Genomic DNA, 17,263 nt, shown 5'->3' with positions numbered 1-17,263 from the left:
TTAATAGGGATGTCGAGTAGCACTACTACCTGTTTGTAAAAAATGGTCATATTTTTACAGTTGTGTTCTGCGTGACAATTTTACTCGTGGAGCTCGCTTGCGGCACCCGGAAAAAGGCATATAGAACACATAAGCATGTGTCCGATTGCTGCGCCCACAAAATTCCTCATTCGATCTTCGACTTCGCCTTTTCGGCTCAATAAATTCCGGTCATTTCCACTTCTAAAATCACTTCGATGGAGAAGCATTATTTCAAGTTCCATGTGCTTGTCTTGGTCCCTCTTGCAGACACTAGGCCATGTTGCCCAGATTACTCATCACCACATGTCGGCAGTTCCCTGTTACCGTAAAACACAAGGCTTCTGGATACACGCCTGGACTGGAAAAACTTTGCACGACAGAAGCGCTGTGCTTGAAATGTTGCTTCGCAGTCTTCCGTGCAATTGGTGCCACTGACCTTTTTATCCAGGATGCCTTCACGCCCAATAGCGGCTCTGACGTCGAGGAACTCTACTCCGGCCTTTAGATGATCGCCCTATCTTATAATTTGTGAGGGATATCGTCGGGAGTAAACACCGTAGTATTCGTGGGTTTACTATGCGATGATGGAAAAGATTTTTAAAGTCAACTCAAGATTACTTAGTAGCATTTTTTTCCTTAAAGAAATAAATGCAACTGTATTAATATAAACCTACTGCACGATGATCTTGACGAGGGTTCTTACCCGTTTAATGGAAACGAATAGCTCGCGCCTGCAGTAAAAACACTGCTGTGTTTCCAACTGTTATACAATAAAGAATATACATTAATGATCGTGTTTAACAAAAGAAAGCCCCAGGAATTGAAAAGCAGTGCTTTTAAAAGATCCACCTTTCTGTCAACACGTGCAGCGACCCGGATGCCCCTGGTGTGCACACTTGGCAGCAGGGGCACGGCGTTCATCACCTACCCGACGCCTGGTCTATGCAGCCACGTAATGTATACGCACGTTCTCGTCTCTGACGGGAAACTACGAGACTGGGAAGGCGGCAACGGCTGGCAGGACTTCGTGAACGCATTGCAGGCCGAAGAGTTCATAGACTACCCTGGCGGCGTGTCCTTCGACGTGCGGTCTGTGTTCGCGCTATGTCCTGCAACTTAATTTTTAACTTTTATAATTCGGTCATTGTGCCCTGAAAGGTGGCAACCTTTTTATCGCTATAACGATATGGTTTCTTCGCCAGATGGCTAAATAGCGCGGCAGATTTGTACCTCTTGGTGTCCTTGATAGTGTCCTGTTAATATATGTAAATAATGTCCTTGCGCTGCCTAGTGTGCTCTGATTGTGTCTTTGGAGAATGCAGCATTCAGGCTGGAGTTAACGCACTGCTGTTTGCAATGAATATATGCTTTTCACCCTTTATGTACGCTTTCTACCAGAAGGGCAAGCTGAAGGGTAGAGTTTTGGGCACTGGTGTTGTGAAGGACTTTGCCAACTAAGCTAAAGACGCCGGGGAACTGTACACGCAGTGATCTCGTCCATTCTTTGGCCATTCAAATGTTTAATTAAAACGATCGAGTAAATTTGTTGACGAACGAAGCTGGAACTGCCTGCTACAAACGCATGTAACGAGAGTTTTGTGTTGAAGTATTTGAAGCGAACAAGGTTTTCTCCAGGCCCTTACGTGCACATTGCCTACAGGCATGAGCAGTTTAACGCAACGGTTACAAAGCCAGAATCAAGCTATAGCAATGTGCAAAGTCGTTGACCAATCGAGTAAAAAACTTCGCATCCCGACCTCGGCAGCTTCGACGTATAAATTTCCTTTCTCTCCAATACAGGCAGCCCACCGCTGCAACATCCCTGGACATCCCATATGTGAAGAAGGAACTCCAGGAACTGGCCGTGAAAAACATCAAGCACTACGGCATCCTGAACATCGTGACACGCGCAGCTTACCTTTACCAACTCGTGTATCAAGCCGGGATCATGGTCACGGTGCGTTCAGACGAGATGCATCCTGACGAGAAGTGCTATTGAAAATGCACAATGCCAGCATTTCTGTCAGTGGTACACGGAAAAACGAACTGAATATTAGCCCCCACAACAGAATCGAATGTAGAGGCATGCTCAGTACTTACCAGCCACTGGATTTGCATTTCAGAAGTGCATAGCGTTTCTGAGCTGCAGCTTTCTTGGACATTAATTTTAATGGTGAGGAAACTGGAAGGGGGGGGGGGGGGGTTGCAAGATACGGTTATGAACATATTGAAGGCATGATCTTCCGATGTTTAACAAAATCTTGCCTTAAAAATTTGTCTTGCGCTCGCACCGAGTAGTCGAGACTTGCATAAGAAACCAATGATGTGCGTTATTCTCAATACATAGCCAGAAAGCTACAAACGTCCCGAAGAGGGATCTGCGGAGATATTCATTTTTGCGGTGCAATATTACGGCATGCGAAAAAAATCGTCCATTAACAACTTCCCGTTATAAAAACGCGCTTGCACCGAATTTCTGCGCCTGCGCATCACCCCTACGCTCTAAGCACGAATACCCTTACATGGGATTAATTCGGAGTAAGCTGTCCTGTAGCGCATTTCCTTGCATAAAAGGGAGTGCGCTAGAGGATGTCTTACTCCCCCTTTTCCTTCTTCTCCATTCTGTTTAGATTGAAATGAAGCAAATGCACGGGGGCACGAGGTGGAAGGAACCCAAATTCTAAATATAGGGTGCACTCGCAAATCAATATCGTTCACATTTCATGGCCCAAATGCAGACACGTAGGCGGCCGAGCTTATGTTGATTTCTGTATCTCCAAGCAACGGGATAATTTGTAATGCTTGCACAAGCAGCTGGCACTTTTTTGCATTTATATGGAGATTTATACATATTAAACCGCAACAGGCCTGCTATTGAAAGGTTTGACAAGAGCCATTCCAACTATTACAACACTCATGGTCAACATTCTCTTACAAAAATTTCAAAAATTGGAAATTCGCATGATACTGTTATGGAAAAATTGAAGGTAATGGTTTATTATTTTGATATGTAGCAAAGCCTATTCCATCGATCGCATCGAAGAGTTAAGACTGTTATAAAAAACCAATGGGAACGCTTTTGACGAAAGCAAAAACGTTAATGAAATAAAATAGCTGCAGAAAAGATCCGCAACATTTTCCCATGTCGCCCTACCTCAGTGGTCCCATCATCATCAGAGCGCCTTCTACATTAAGAAGGCAAATTTTGTTACGTTTATTACCGTAAAAATAATGCTTACTATATAAAGCCTCAGATGACTCTAAGACATTTTTTATCACGAAGAGGCGACGCCTTAATTAATGGTGTCGATCTGGTATTGTTTACTGCGCTAGCATTATATGGATAACTAATTACCAATCCCTTATGTGCCCTTATGTGCCTAATGTGTCACTCAGGAGATGAATTGCAAAGGATAATCAATGAGTTAGACAGGCAGAGCAGAATGGTTGGTCTAAAAATTAACATTAATCAAGCATAACTATGTATAAAAGGGACAGTAGCTAGCCTGCTGTATTTGTGCTGGCCTTATCGGACAAATGGAAGCATTGATACATACCAAACAATTCTGGACAAAAGCATTTTTGAGAGAGAAACCGTTTATGAACGCAAATTTTTTCGTATAATGTAAGGTTTCACTATTAAGATCAATATATCCACAGATCACATGACGGCAGACTTGAATTTTGTTCATTAACGTTCTTGCTTGCGTCAAAAGCTTTCCCCATTGGTTTTCATGGCTGTCGTAACTCTTCGATCCGATCGATGGAAAAGATTTCGCTACATATCAAAAGAATGGACTATATCCTTCAATAATTTCATAACAGTGTCATGCGAATTTCCAATTTTTCAAATTTTTGTGAGAGAATGTTGACCATCGGTGTTGCAATAGTTGGAATGGCGCTCGTAAAATCTTTCAATAGGAGGCTAGTTTCGGTTGAATACGTAGGAATTCCCATAAAAAATGTACAAAAAGGTTAAAAATTCGCAAATAATTAGGAGAAAGTACACTACGGCAACCGCAATCGCATAACTAGTGCACGATCCCAAGCGACGTGCGCACAGGGATATCATGTTTTAGTCACTTCCACTTTCTATCGGCTTCTGTTTCTGGAAACATACTCGGTAGTAATACATGCATATAAGCACTGTGACCAGCGTCTATTTCATGCGTCTCGTTTACTAGTGCCTCCTTGCGAATTGTGCTTGCATGCAAACTTCTTTTCTGTGAATCACTTTGAAGAGACACCATGGATGATCTTTGCTGTAGCCTAGCTGACGCCACCACATTCAATTTATTGGCTACGAAGGTGATAGGGCTATTTTAAAAGGGCATTGCTGAAGCCTTCTCTATGCCACTACTAATGCTGCAGTTTTTTTATTGCTAGGTGATCACAACAGATGGCATCAAAGACCTTTACGATGGTTCGCTGTGCATGGTTTTCGCTGTCAGCTCAGATGTATAAACGCTAAGTTTACCTTCAAGTTTTGTAAAGAGACGCGAGTTGGTGCACATTTAAGACCCGGTACGAAAATCTCTAAACTGCCAGCACAGCTGAACTCTCCGTCATTCCATTGGTGTACGCAGAGGCTGCGGCAGTTGCAACGAGGCGACAGGTCCAGACACATCATCCTGGCTACTGGCCTGTGGACCTACGCCGAGCTGAACGCATGGGCCACCTACGAGGCACAGTTCAGAGTGCTCGCTGGGTATGCGCGGATGGAAGGCACCTGCTAACCTGATCTCACGTGGCGAAGCGCCACTTTCGACACTTCACATGCGTGTTTACCACTAAGCAAAATCCATCTCTACCTTGCGTTCTTCCCTGTCGTGCGGCCTTGGAGGCATAGCACGCACTCGAAAGCCCATTTAAACTACCCTGTTAATCCTTTCATTCCTCCAACTAGATGAATTGCTGTGCAAATAGTGCTTGAATTAGGAGCGGCCAAGTACGTAAAAAAACATTATTTCTCGCGATCCTCTAAGTCCTTGGCCTCAGTCCTGGTCAGACCTCATCCTTATCTTATTTGCGAGCGGCTGAACTGTTTGGAAGTGTCGTAGATAAAAAGTACTGGAAAGGCAACATAATTCGTTTTTTTTGGTAATATAAGACCTAATCCGTCATCACTATTCGCATCAGAGTACGGGATTCCTATACTAGAAATGCCCAGGACAAGTAACAGGTCATCATTCTTCATATCGTGCGGTAGGTGAAGCAAAAATATATAGTTACCTGGTCTCTTGTGGGCATATTAGCGCCAGGGCGCAGACACGCACACAACAATTGGCTGAGACCAACTATCGGGTGCTCCCGGATATTTTGGAATAATATTGTCTCAGTAACTGCCGTTGAACAAAATTAATTTGCGAGTGGGCATGCTTGTGTAAGATGAGCTTAAAATCACCTTGGAGTAGCATTGTATCGCTTGTGCCAGAGCGCGATTGCGATTTGTGCGTCTGCATTGACTCCTATTCCTTTTTTATATTCCTGCACCTTTTATTTTTCAGATGTCATTGCGTTATTTTGTGTATAATGAGCTGTTTTGTTTCATTCTGTTATGGCTACCTTTGTAGGCCAGTGCTTAGGCCTGCAGTAATTGGTAATATGTATTTTGCTTCTTCTGTTTGCTGCCATATTCGACTAAGCGCGTGCCCACTTGCACTTTTTCTACCACGGGGCGCAATAAAGTTCATGGAACTGAAACGAAAATAAATTTGGATCAAACACTTCAGATATTTGTCCTGACGGGTATAATGCGGAGGCCAGGCGCTGAGCCTCAAGCAGTTAAACTGAATGTGAGAATGCTACTTGTTACTCTCGATTCTTCTTGATTTCCCGGAAAAAAAAGTCACAAAATAAATGTATGCGAACATATCCCATATTTTCACACTAACTGAAGCTGGTGCAATTTTCTTGCCGCCGCGGTGGTTCAGTGGTTATGGCGCTCGGCTGCTTACCCGAAAGATGCGGGTTCGATCCCGGCCGCGGCGGGCGAATTTCGATGGAGGCGGAATTCTAGGGGCCCGTGTACTGTGCGATGCCAGTGCACGTCAAAGAACCCCAGGTGTTGGAAATTTCCGGAGCCCTTCACTACGGCGTCTCTCATAGCCTGAGTCGCTTTGGGACGTTAAACCCCATAAACCAAACCAAAACCCGAAGCCAGTGCAGCGCAGATATACTTCTGGCTAAAGAGCAACCGTCTTCTACAGTGCGGCCAATATGCCGTAATATTAAGAGCCCTTAGCCTGTTTTACAACGCTAACGGAAGGTTCCAAGAAATGAAAATTCTTTTTTCTCCGCTGTCGAAAAACAAAGTCTCTGTGTAGTCAATGGTGACAAGGAGGAGGAGGGCAGAGCGAGAAAAGTTCGCCCCTGTTGGGAACTTCGCGCATGCGCACACGCTAATGTCACAGCACCGTGCACTTTGCTATTTCTTAACACTTCACACTAGCAGTTCCCTAAAGCACACATCATGGATCATGTTTGAGTTAGTAGTTACTGCACCCAATCCTGATCAGTGGATTGTATGGACAGCAGATAGACTGCCTCTTTCAGTGCGCTATCATTATCGACTGCCAGCTTGAAAGTACCATTTGTGTAATCACCATTCAATTAACTTCATTCCCGCCGCAACGCCGTTCCAGCTTCGACGTGGACATTCTCATCACCATAAGCAGCGTCGGGACGATGGAAACGCAGCAGCTCTGCCAGGCCGCACCACCGACGGTCTGGAAGACAACGAACGACACCTTCGCGGGCTTCGTAAGCGCTGGCAATCGCATATTCAACGGAGAACGTTTGTAAGCGCGCACTATCGAATTTTAGTTTGTCGTTTGTTAGCTTAAAACCAACGACCAATTCCGCACCCTCGCCAGGAAAGCCCCACCGCAGCCACGCGTGAGCTGGAACGGAATGCGTCCATCAGTGGCGTTTCGCTGCTCATAGGTGTGATATAGCAGCCGATAAATGATGTCTAAGATATCCTTCGCGGGTGAAAGTCACCACAGGCACGAAACGCTTTGAAATAAACCATATTCGCGACGTGCAAGAATCTATATCAAGCAACAAGAGTGACGTATCAGACAGGTGTGTCACGCAAACACGCATTAATGTGGCGGCATAGACTACAAGGTGAAGGCGTTAAAAAGCCGGTGCTTCGGCACTCGCACCTTGTATTTAGACATTGTTTGCGCAGCTATCCCTTTGCAGGCGCTTTCGTGTTGCGAAAAGTAGGGATAATGCAAAAGTCGCACCCGCGCATGTCGCCGCTCTTGTATCTTCCAGCGCAATGACATGCTCTCACAAACCAGCCGTCCACATGCCAGCAGCGTGTTAAAATAGTTATTCCAACTGACAAGTTTTTTCTGTACAGCGAAATATCAGCAAGCCGACCTCTGTGATAAGTCTGCAGCTGGTTCGTGTTAACCTCGCATGTTGCGTCGTATTTCGATAGCTTTCAACCAGCCGTGGGAACTCGTAGGATACAGCACGGATCAGCATGTTCTACGTTCTCAAGAGAAATCACTGGCATCTATTGAAAACAAAAAAGCGAATACCATCATATCCCTCGCGCAGAGGCAAATTTGACGCGGTTATCAAGCTGCGCCGTTATTCTGTGGTTTGCAGTGCTCAGGGGCTCGAAATGAGTGCTTGCTGAAGCAGTGCTTTGACGTTTTGTCAGTGTTTGCTATGCTGCACAATTTCCTTCAATATGCCGGCTCCACCTGTTTTGGAAGACAAAATCTCGGCTAGAAGGCTGAAGCCTTCCAGAGTCGGGATAATGCTTCGTGTCTTTCCCGCACATTCCTGCCGTATCTTGTAGCCACACTAAAAAGAATAATCATTGCGTTGCAGTGACTACAACGGTAAGAAGGGCAGCTGTGCTAATGCTGCTGTTCGCCAGGTGCGTGAAGGTTCGCAGCAGTGCTTGAAACCTCTATCCGACTTCTATCCCTAAGATAGGCCACGCCGCCATGGTGAAGGAATTGCCGTTATGCACGGAAGCCAGCTTTTGGAATTTAGAAGAGGGGTTTTTTTTTTTGCTGTCCTCAGGGATTCCACTGAGCAGGAATCAATTGATGGAGTGCGCGAAGCGCTTGTACATATGCTGAGAACAGACGGCTCGTACCCGCCCCCCTCCCCCCTTGAGTAACATGTAAAGTTGTCCAAGAAGCTTGCTTTCTGAGAATTGTAGGAGGCTATTAGTCACCTGTATCCTTAAAGCAATCCGCAAAAAAAATCATAAGACACGAAAATTGTTTCCGACTACGAACGAGTTGAATCCAGATCTCGCGTGTGTGTTATCCTGATGTCGCACTCTTAGCTGTTGAAATTTGCATGCAAGCTGATTTCTAAAGGTGCGGCTACATCTCATAAAACAGCAGTCAGTCCAGCTGTATTTGGGCGCGATAGTTGCCCTAAGAAAAAACCGGAGAACCGCTTTGGGATGACGCGCACAACGCTGCTGGAGATTTCAGACTGCACCGAGTTCCTGATGGTGAAGCGCGAGCTGCCGCGAGTGGCGCGAAGTGCCGCCGGAGTCTTGCCTGAGTTGCATGCTCAGGATGAATACGGGCAAGCCGTTTGCAAAATCTTGCCTATGATCATAATACTGGAAGCTCATTGGCATTGCATCCAAACCGCAACATGGACTTCACATCGGTGTTGTTTTTCCAGTTTACGGCTACCACCCTTGTTGACAGCAAGACGCTGGAAACAGACGGTGATGCTCCTGTCGGCAAGGAGAAGTTACACGTCGATGCAGTAATCTAGGATGGAGATTTTACGGCCTAAATTTTATGCCACGCAGCTTCTGTGAATGCAGAACATTCATTATTTTTTAGTTAAGGAAAAGCACGGCAAAAGATTGTCGCCGTGGTATGCCACTTTTGAAACATTGCTTGCCTTTGCTTGTAGCTGAGCTTGCTACGTGACGCTGACGTGTGCATTCTTGAAGAGGGTTTTCATTTTATTGAGCACACATTTTTAAATGAATGAACATTGCAGTTAATGGGCGCTCCTTTAGAGGCAGGATTACCTGGATAGGTGGATATCCTATTCAAGCATAGTAGTTATTACTGATTGATTATTTTCTAACATTTGTCTAATTACTTGTTGAAATCAATGCAGAGAGACACGCACTGTGCACGACGCATCGATATCAGTGCCTTCTTCAAGTAGTGCTGGTGCACCGCGTCCGCAGGACAAGCACGTCACGTTGTTGATGGCCTCGCAACCGTACCAGCGGCAGGAGCTGTACGTGGGGCTGTCGTTCGAGATGGGCGTCATGCTGTATCGGCTGAAAGACGTCTCGACGTCCCGGGATCGCACGCCTTACGCGGCGTGCACGCAATTTACACTCGTCGGATACGCTCAGGCACGTGAAATGAGAAGCGACTAGAACTTGCTAAGGTTGAATAGTAGACACTGGATAATAGAACGTTGACAAACACAGAGGGGCAGAGGTAACTGCCACGCGATGGCAGGAGATGTAGAAACGCCGGTGAACTAGCTTCTGCAGAGCAGTTGAAGCGAAAATGGACTTGTCTTGCGAGGATATTTGACTATTAATTGTCTCTTTTTGATGTGACATGATTGGGACTCTGTGACAATAAGCATATCGAAGGAAGGGATCAAAATAAATGCTCATTGCCGGATAAAATGGCGTGATGCTCCGAAGGAGCGGTTCACATAGCAATGAAAAGACCAGACGAGTTGACCTTAAGCCCCTTTTAGGTGCGCTATAATGTCGTACAAAGTGTCTCACATTTAAGTGACAAGGCGATGATGATTGTAACAATCCTGCCCATGATTTTCTCGAAATTCCTCTGGTCAGGAGATTATATATATATATATATATATATATATATATATATATATATATATATATATATATATATATATATATATATATATATATATATAATGAGTTCGAGCTACAAAGCCAGCCACCGCGATGCAAGAATGCAGTGTTCGATACCGGCAAGCTTTGCGATGGACCGCCGCTGTGGCTTGGTTGTTGATTCGCCCGGGGAATTCGGTTCGATTCCCGGCCGCGGCGGCCGATTGCCAAAATGCTTCTGCGCTGTATGATATCCGTCCACGTTGAAGAGCCGCTGGCGATCGAAACTGATTGTTTGATTTATCGATAACATTTATTCACAGAAGCGAGATCTCAGGTGGAGGGACAAAGGGCAAATTCTTTCTGCTTGATGCGGTGCACTTGCCCGTAGAACATTGACAGTTTGCACAAGAACAGATAATGCTGCACAGGAGAGGAAAGGCAAGGCCAGACTATACATAAATATCACTGCAAGAAGACAAAAGGATGAAGTAAAACAGAGTCCAGAACCAGATTATAAAAGAGAGTGAAAGCATAAAGGAAATGCATGCATCGAAAGGGGAAAACGAACGAACTGCTTACGCAGGAGAAAAAGTCTTCAGGGACACATAAGACTGCTTACTTGTGAGAAGGCGCAAGCCCGCTCTCTCACTCTGTGAACGCAGTCGCCGCGCGCTGCGCCGCGATGTAACCCGATGACACGCAGCTGACAACTCCACCTCTGCAAGGCTCTGCGTAACCGCCGCCGCGACGCTGCCGGACCCCTTCCGATCAGCGCGTTAACTTCGTGAAGGCAGTCGCCGCCGTACCGCGGCCCGCGCTACGCTTTAAAAGAGCTCTGAAGGAGGATCTAATAATGTTGCGGCATTCATGGGATATTGAAGCACGCCACTTCACGAATAGTGTCCAGCAAATATTTTTTAAATGCGCTTTGTAGAAGCTGAGTTATCTGTAGTTAAAATTTGAATTCAGCGTCTTCGCGCATTTCCTTCTCCTCTCGTCACTTTTTGCAAGCTTAAAGGTAGGCGCTCCTTCGCCGACCCCCGTCTGGGAGCGGAGCTTCCCGACCCGCCGGAGCTAAGCGGCTTATTGGCCGTGGCGAGCGTAGCTGCCTGACGTCTGAAAGAATCTAACCAATGGCCACCTCTAACCTTGTCCACCCAGATGCGGGGGACGGAGGAGGGTGCGAGCATGAAAAAGTCACGGGAAAGGGCTCGCCAACTTTGACGCGTGATTGTGGGTCGTCTGCTGCGTGTAGAAGAGTATTATTTGGCTCTTGTTTTCATGGCAACACAGTGCAGTGATTAAGTGAGTTAATTGATTACGTGAGTTAGTGTGCTCTCTTCGGAAGGCGTTTCAGAACCCCCTTAAGAGTATGGCACGATAGTGCAATGGGCTAATGCCCATGTATGCAGAATTGGTCTTTTTCGACTTGACATTCAAAGATCCCTGGGAGTCCTCATACCACTCCTGGCGCAGTGGTGCAGTGGTTAAGCGCTGCGCCGCTCTTCTGCGATGGCGGGTGCTGCGACAGGTGGAATTTGTGCGATCCAGGTTGCTCTTGCGACCAATCATTAATGCAACCGACACCTGCCAGGTTGTATGTGCACGCCATCTTTTATGGTTACCACGAGTGCTGTCACACACGCAGACCGATTTTCGCTCAATGGTGCAAGTAAGCTTGCCTTACGCCTTAAAGAAAGGCGTGGAATAATTTCTTACGCTAATCTTGAACTTGTTATGGGCAGCAGGCAGTTATATGAATTCTATGATGCGTGGGTGTTTGTTGGGAAAGTACGGTACTAAATATTGAAGTTTCTGAGCACCATACTTGGTTCTTTACAAAGGCGTTTGAAAAGGTTGCGCATAAATAGTGCTGATGGTAATCATTACGATAAAAAATATAGTAAACGTGATTAGTGATTTAAATATGATGTAAATTTACAGCTCTAAGTGAAATATTTTGTTTACCGCCAGCAGTTTGTGCTTTAAATATTGGAAATCTGTGATTCATGGCGTGATTTTTTTGTGCCCCACACTGCTCTTGTTGGCGATACCTAGAGCCTTTCTAAGTCTACCTTAGTTATCAGTTTGAACTGATGTACAATAGACGTTTAAACTTCGTACGAAGCAAATTTCTTATTATCAATAACATGTCAGTGAGTTTAAAAGCACTTGCGGGAACCTTAAGTACCAGGAGAGTTCAGTTCCAAGTTTTGCACGGAAGCCGTGTGTTACTTCAAAATGAACTGCTTCTTACTGAAAAAGAAGCTGCTGAAACGTATTGTTACAAATGTTTCCAATACATTACAAAATACAAGCAATATTGAAATCAGTCTGTAACTTCCATTTATCTGTACTGAATGGGCCTTATTTTAAGTGACCACTTGTCCAATTTTCATGCTGTCAAAAAAGATTCTTGCTGCTTGCATATGTATATGTTGTGGAGGAAAGAGTATCAGGAGAGCAACAAATACAACTGGTGCGGCCTTGACATCATTGTTTTCTGGGGTCATATTTTTATCGAATGAGTTAATTCGGAGCCCTTCACTACGGCGTCTCTCTAAACCACCATCGGCTTTGGAATTTCATTTCATTTTTCTCGATCTGAGGCCACAAGGAAGATCATTAGAGTTCTGGTGGAAGTAGCTTTTTGTTTGCGGATAATTTGTAAGATAACGTTCGAGCTCTCACCAAAGCCGTTCACAGTGATGAGAAAATACATGACACAGTAGCTGTGCTAGCGCACGCGTGAAGCTTTACGGGTTGTGTTCATGCATTACAGTACAGCCTGGTAAAGTAAAACACTGAATCGGGTTGCACCGCGCAGGTGTGCGATCCAAACGCATCCCTGAGCAGGATGGACGACCTTCCGACGGAATTCGGCGCGATCTCGTCGTCCGACTTCTTCTACGATAGCTGGGAAACCATGAAAATAAAGGTACGTACTTACGTGATTAAGTTATGTGGGGCTTTGTAACGTTGGGCCCCTTCAATGGGTCGCTGTACAACGCGGCGCGTCACATCCGGACAGGAAGGTGTCTTGGTACTCTGAAGTCTTTCCGTCATTGTGGGAAAGCTGATGCCAGAGTTGAGAATCCGTAAAGGAAAGACGTTCGGCAGCAGCACGGAAAGACTTGGCTTTATATGCGGCATAAGCATTTCCGACACGACCCGCCCCCCTGTACCTTGGGAACTAAGCAAGGAAGGAGCGTTTGAAAATTTTCAGCTGAACGTTGGGGCGTACATGTGCCAGTGCAATGCGCAAGGCGAGTGCTCCGAAAGTTATCAGCAAAGGTGTGACTGATGATTTTGATGACTGATGATGATGAGTGGCAACACACACACACTTTCAGCTTTTTCTCAGCTAAGAATTTGAGTACTGGTATTTAAACTTATCATTTTTAAGCATAAGGCTCCTTTTAGCTACACAGTCGTTGAAGTCGTTGACATCTTAGCAGTGTTGACTGTTTGGAGGCCAACTAGGCTGTAAATGACTTTTTTTTCAAATACAGTTATGCTTCTGCTTATAAATTAAAATTTTTCATTGTTGTTAGGAACCGGCAGAATGGTTTCCAAATTTGGAAAACTGCATTCTTCTGGGCCTGCTGGTGCAAAGAAGACTAGCCCTCCACACGCCCCAAAAAGATTCCCGAGCCGCTTCTCTCTGCTTCCAACCTCCAGCATTGGCGGTCCTTTCAGATCTGCTATGCTTGCTTTGTTGCATATGTTCGCTTGTGCTTCGCTCTTTTACGAATATATATGCGCTATTACTTTTACTCCATTTACAGCACATAGTATTTATTACAATATTTTTCCCATCAAAAAAGTCCCCGGAGGAGGCAGCGACGCTTACTTTTATACAGTGCAGTTCGTGCTATTTCCCTTTAACGAAATGTCAGCTGCTCGCCAGTAGGTCCTCAACCGCTGCACTGTAAACTAAAACCACGCAGCAAGCTTGCTACGTAAGCTTCCTCAGGCGTGACAGCCCACAACGCTCGTATGTGATGTGCTCATATGTTGCTCCGCTCTGCCCTGTTCTGGAGGCGTGCGTATCGAGATGCCCTATACCATTCTTAGCCTTCGCCGCCAGCCTTAATTTTACGCCTTCAGTCTGGTACTTGGAGGATGTACGAAAATATACGTACTAAACATCACGTACGCCGTCCAGAATAGATTCACACTGTCCTTTGTTTTTGTGGACTGGCAACATTACAGTATACCAAGAAGAAAGGTGCAGGGTCAAGTGTAGTGGCCAGGCTTAGCACTGAACTCTCTGGAGAAAGTCACGTGGCATAAGCTCCACCGAGTGAAGTGCGTCTTTGGGCAGTGCCGCCTGTGTTTCTGAACTGGGCGGCTATTTTTGTTTTGGCGTCTGGGGGTTGAAGTATTGCTATTTCACTGGGCAGGGAACATGTGGTCATGCTCAATACGCTCCTCGGCAGGTGGATAACGTGATGAAGCTTCAAGTCCGGAACAAGATCGCCTGGATGCTGTTCGACACGCACCTGTCGGACATCACCTGGAACTGCACGGCTCCCAGGGACCGAGAGAGAAAGCTCAAGGAATACCTGGGCACCTTCGGATGACGCCCTGCGCTCGGCCTCTTTTACGCGTAAGGCGAGATAATAAAGAGAGCAAAATCAGTTGAAGTAGCAGCGTAACCAAAGGGACCGCCTACTTCACCTCGGTTCCAAAGGTATATATTTCCCGTCCAGTGTTTATCTTGCCTAATGTGACTTGTCTGAAATAAACAAACAACCAAACATACAAACATGCAAACATACGAACAAAGAAAGAAAGGAAATGAAGAAATAAAGAGAAAGCAAGAAAGAAAAAGAAACAAAGAATGAAGCAAATAAGAAAGGAAGAAAGAAAGGAAGAGAGAAAAGGAGAAACAAAGAGAAATAAAGAAAGCAAGAAAGGAAAAGAAACAAAGAATGAAGCAAATAAAGAATTAAACTAACAAAGAAAAGAAGAAACAAAGAAAGGAAGAGAGAAAGGAAGAAACAAAGAAAGGAAGAAATAAAAAGGAAGAAACAAAGAATGGAAGAAATAAATAAAGGAAGAGAAAGCAAGAAAGAAAAAGAAACAAAGAATGAAACTAACAAAGAAAAGAAGAAACAGAAAGGAAGAGAGAAAGGAAGAAGCAAAGAAAGGAAGAAATAAATAAAGGAAGAGAGAAAGGAAGAAACAAAGAAATAAAGAGAAAGCAAGAAAGAAAAAGAAACAAAGAATGAAGCAAACAAAGAATGCAACTAACAAAGAAAAGAAGGAACAAAGAAAGGAAGAGCGAAAGGAAGAAACAAAGAAAGGAAGAAATAAATAAAGGAAGAGAAAGCAAGAAAGAAAAAGAAACAAAGAATGAAGTAAATAAAGAATGAAACTAAAAAAGAAAAGAAGAAACAAAGAAAGGAAGAGAGAAAGGAAGAAGCAAAGAAAGGAAGGAATAAATAAAGGAAGAGAGAAAGGAAGAAACAAAGAAATAAAGAGAAAGCAAGAAAGAAAAAGAAACAAAGAATGAAGCAAATAAAGAATGCAACTAACAAAGATAAGAAGGAACAAAGAAAGGAAGAGAGAAAGGAAGAAACAAAGAAAGGAAGAAATAAGTAAAGGAAGAAACAAAGAAAGGAAGAAATAAATAAAGGAAGAGAAAGCAAGAAAGAAAAAGAAACAAAGAATGAAGTAAATAAAGAATGAAATTAAAAAAGAAAAGAAACAAAGAAAGGAAGAGAGAAAGGAAGAAGCAAAGAAAGGAAGAAATAAATAAAGGAAGAGAGAAAGGAAGGAACAAAGAGAAATAAAGAGAAAGCAAGAAAGAAAAAGAAACAAAGAATGAAGCAAATAAAGAATGAAACTAACAAAGAAAAGAAGAAACAAAGAAAGGAAGAGAGAAAGGAAGAAACAAAGAAATGAAGAAATAAATAAAGAAAGAGAAAGCAAGAAAGAAAAGAAACAAAGAATGAAGCAAATAAAGAATGAAACTAACAAAGAAAAGAAGAAACAAAGAAAGGAAGAGAGAAAGGAAGAAGCAAAGAAAGGAAGAAATAAATAAAGGAAGAGAGAAAGGAAGAAACAAAGAGAAATAAAGAGAAAGCAAGAAAGAAAAAGAAACAAAGAATGAAGCAAATAAAGAATGAAACTAACAAAGAAAAGAAGAAATAAAGAAAGGAAGAGAGAAAGGAAGAAACAAAGAAAGGAAGAAAGGAAGAAAGAAAAAGAAACAAAGAAAGGAAGAAAGAAAAAGAAACAAATAAAGAAACGAAGGAAGGAAGGAAGAAAAAAAAAGAAACAAAGAAAGGTCCAAAGAAAAAGAAAAACGAACAAGTACTGCTTGGGTACTCGGAGGGATGTGGAAACGTTTAAGCTGATATAGTGTTTTCGAGCTTAAAAAAAAAAAACACCTTTTTAACGTTGGCGTACAAAGCGCACCCCTATTTACCCTTTACAAATAGTATAGGAAAAGCGACGGACGTTGACTCTGTAAACTAAGTTCGTCGCCTTCCCCATAGACCATTCACTTATAAACTATCACAGTTGTTTAACTCACCGGTCCGCAAAAAGAAAATTTTGGGAATAAAGAAAAGAAAAAGAAACACAGACAGCGTACAGTAAGAGACTGGACAGGCGCAACTTGCAACTGTTTATTCAGAGCCTATGCGAGTGAAAATAAGACGAAGTATCAAGAGTGAGAGAAGGAACAACACATGCGCGCGAGGGGTATGCAGATCAGAGCAAAGAAGCTAGCCACACACGTGTCTCGCCGCATACTATTAGTGGAACCAACTACCCAGCAAAAGCTTTTCTGGCCTCGTCTGCATCCGTTTGCTTTTCAAGCGAGAGTTAAGGAAGCCCAGGAGGAATTTGTCAGACAAGAAATTTTGCAGCCAGTACGGCGTTCCGCATGGACAACACCAGTTTTTCTAGTTGTCGAAAAGAACTGCATGTGCCGATTATAAAAGCACCGTAAATTTTGTTGTTCAATGACAGACTAACCTCTTGCCGACTCTCGAAGAAAAAATTGCAAAAACTGTCAGGTTATTCAATTTTCTCTAAGCTTCGTCTTAATCAGGGGTATCAACTACTGGCAGTAGACGAAGAAATAGTTGTCCAGTTGACCATCACCACACACTGTGGTGTGTTTCGTGTCACGAGTCTTCGATTTTTAGTTACAGTAGCAGTTGAGATCTTTCAGCCCTCCATGGCTGAGCTACTCTAAATGAGGGCGTTCTTCGATGACATCCTGGTAGGCAGCAAAGATGAACAAGAGCACAACGCACGTCTAGAAGCGGTACTGCGGTGAATCCAGGAGGAGCTCGAGAGAAGGACAGTATCATGCCATAATAGAATTATTGGTGAAAGCAGGAACTGCGCAAAGTGTCCATGTGCGTGTGACAAAAC

The 17,263-nt window shown here is 44.0% G+C and overlaps 2 protein-coding genes across 2 annotated transcripts in view; both read left to right on the top strand.

The window, feature by feature from the left end:
- The window catches only part of LOC144134353 (uncharacterized), a 30,789-nt gene extending 21,368 nt beyond the window's left edge, over window positions 1–9,421 (top strand). Inside the window, exons 11-15 of the mRNA XM_077667283.1 lie at window positions 891–1,110; window positions 1,822–1,978; window positions 4,608–4,729; window positions 6,666–6,783; window positions 9,224–9,421. Of these exons, the coding sequence (XP_077523409.1) occupies window positions 891–1,110; window positions 1,822–1,978; window positions 4,608–4,729; window positions 6,666–6,783; window positions 9,224–9,421 (815 nt within the window). The remainder of the gene's footprint in view (window positions 1–890; window positions 1,111–1,821; window positions 1,979–4,607; window positions 4,730–6,665; window positions 6,784–9,223) is intronic.
- A 3,270-nt stretch (window positions 9,422–12,691) lies between these two features.
- LOC144135309 (uncharacterized) lies at window positions 12,692–14,460 on the top strand. The gene is made up of 2 exons (XM_077668018.1): window positions 12,692–12,803; window positions 14,308–14,460. Exons 1-2 carry the CDS (start codon window positions 12,723–12,725, stop codon window positions 14,449–14,451), a joined length of 225 nt encoding a protein of 74 aa, XP_077524144.1. The 5' UTR covers window positions 12,692–12,722; the 3' UTR covers window positions 14,452–14,460.
- The last annotated feature ends 2,803 nt before the right edge of the window (window positions 14,461–17,263 follow it).

Source organism: Amblyomma americanum, chromosome 5 (assembly GCF_052857255.1).
Source record: "Amblyomma americanum isolate KBUSLIRL-KWMA chromosome 5, ASM5285725v1, whole genome shotgun sequence".
NCBI lineage: Eukaryota > Metazoa > Arthropoda > Arachnida > Ixodida > Ixodidae > Amblyomma > Amblyomma americanum.
Note: the sequence above shows the minus strand (reverse complement) of the source record. Positions and strands in the feature narration are given on the sequence as shown.

What these genes read in the sequence shown, in the direction of transcription:
- LOC144135309 (XM_077668018.1), top strand. Translation starts at nt 12,723, where the DNA reads ATGGACGACCTTCCGACGGAATTCGGCGCGATCTCGTCGTCCGACTTC. An exon ending in GGGAAACCATGAAAATAAAG is followed by an intron (nt 12,804 to 14,307) that starts GTACGTACTTAC and finishes GCTCCTCGGCAG; the next exon opens with GTGGATAACGTGATGAAGCT.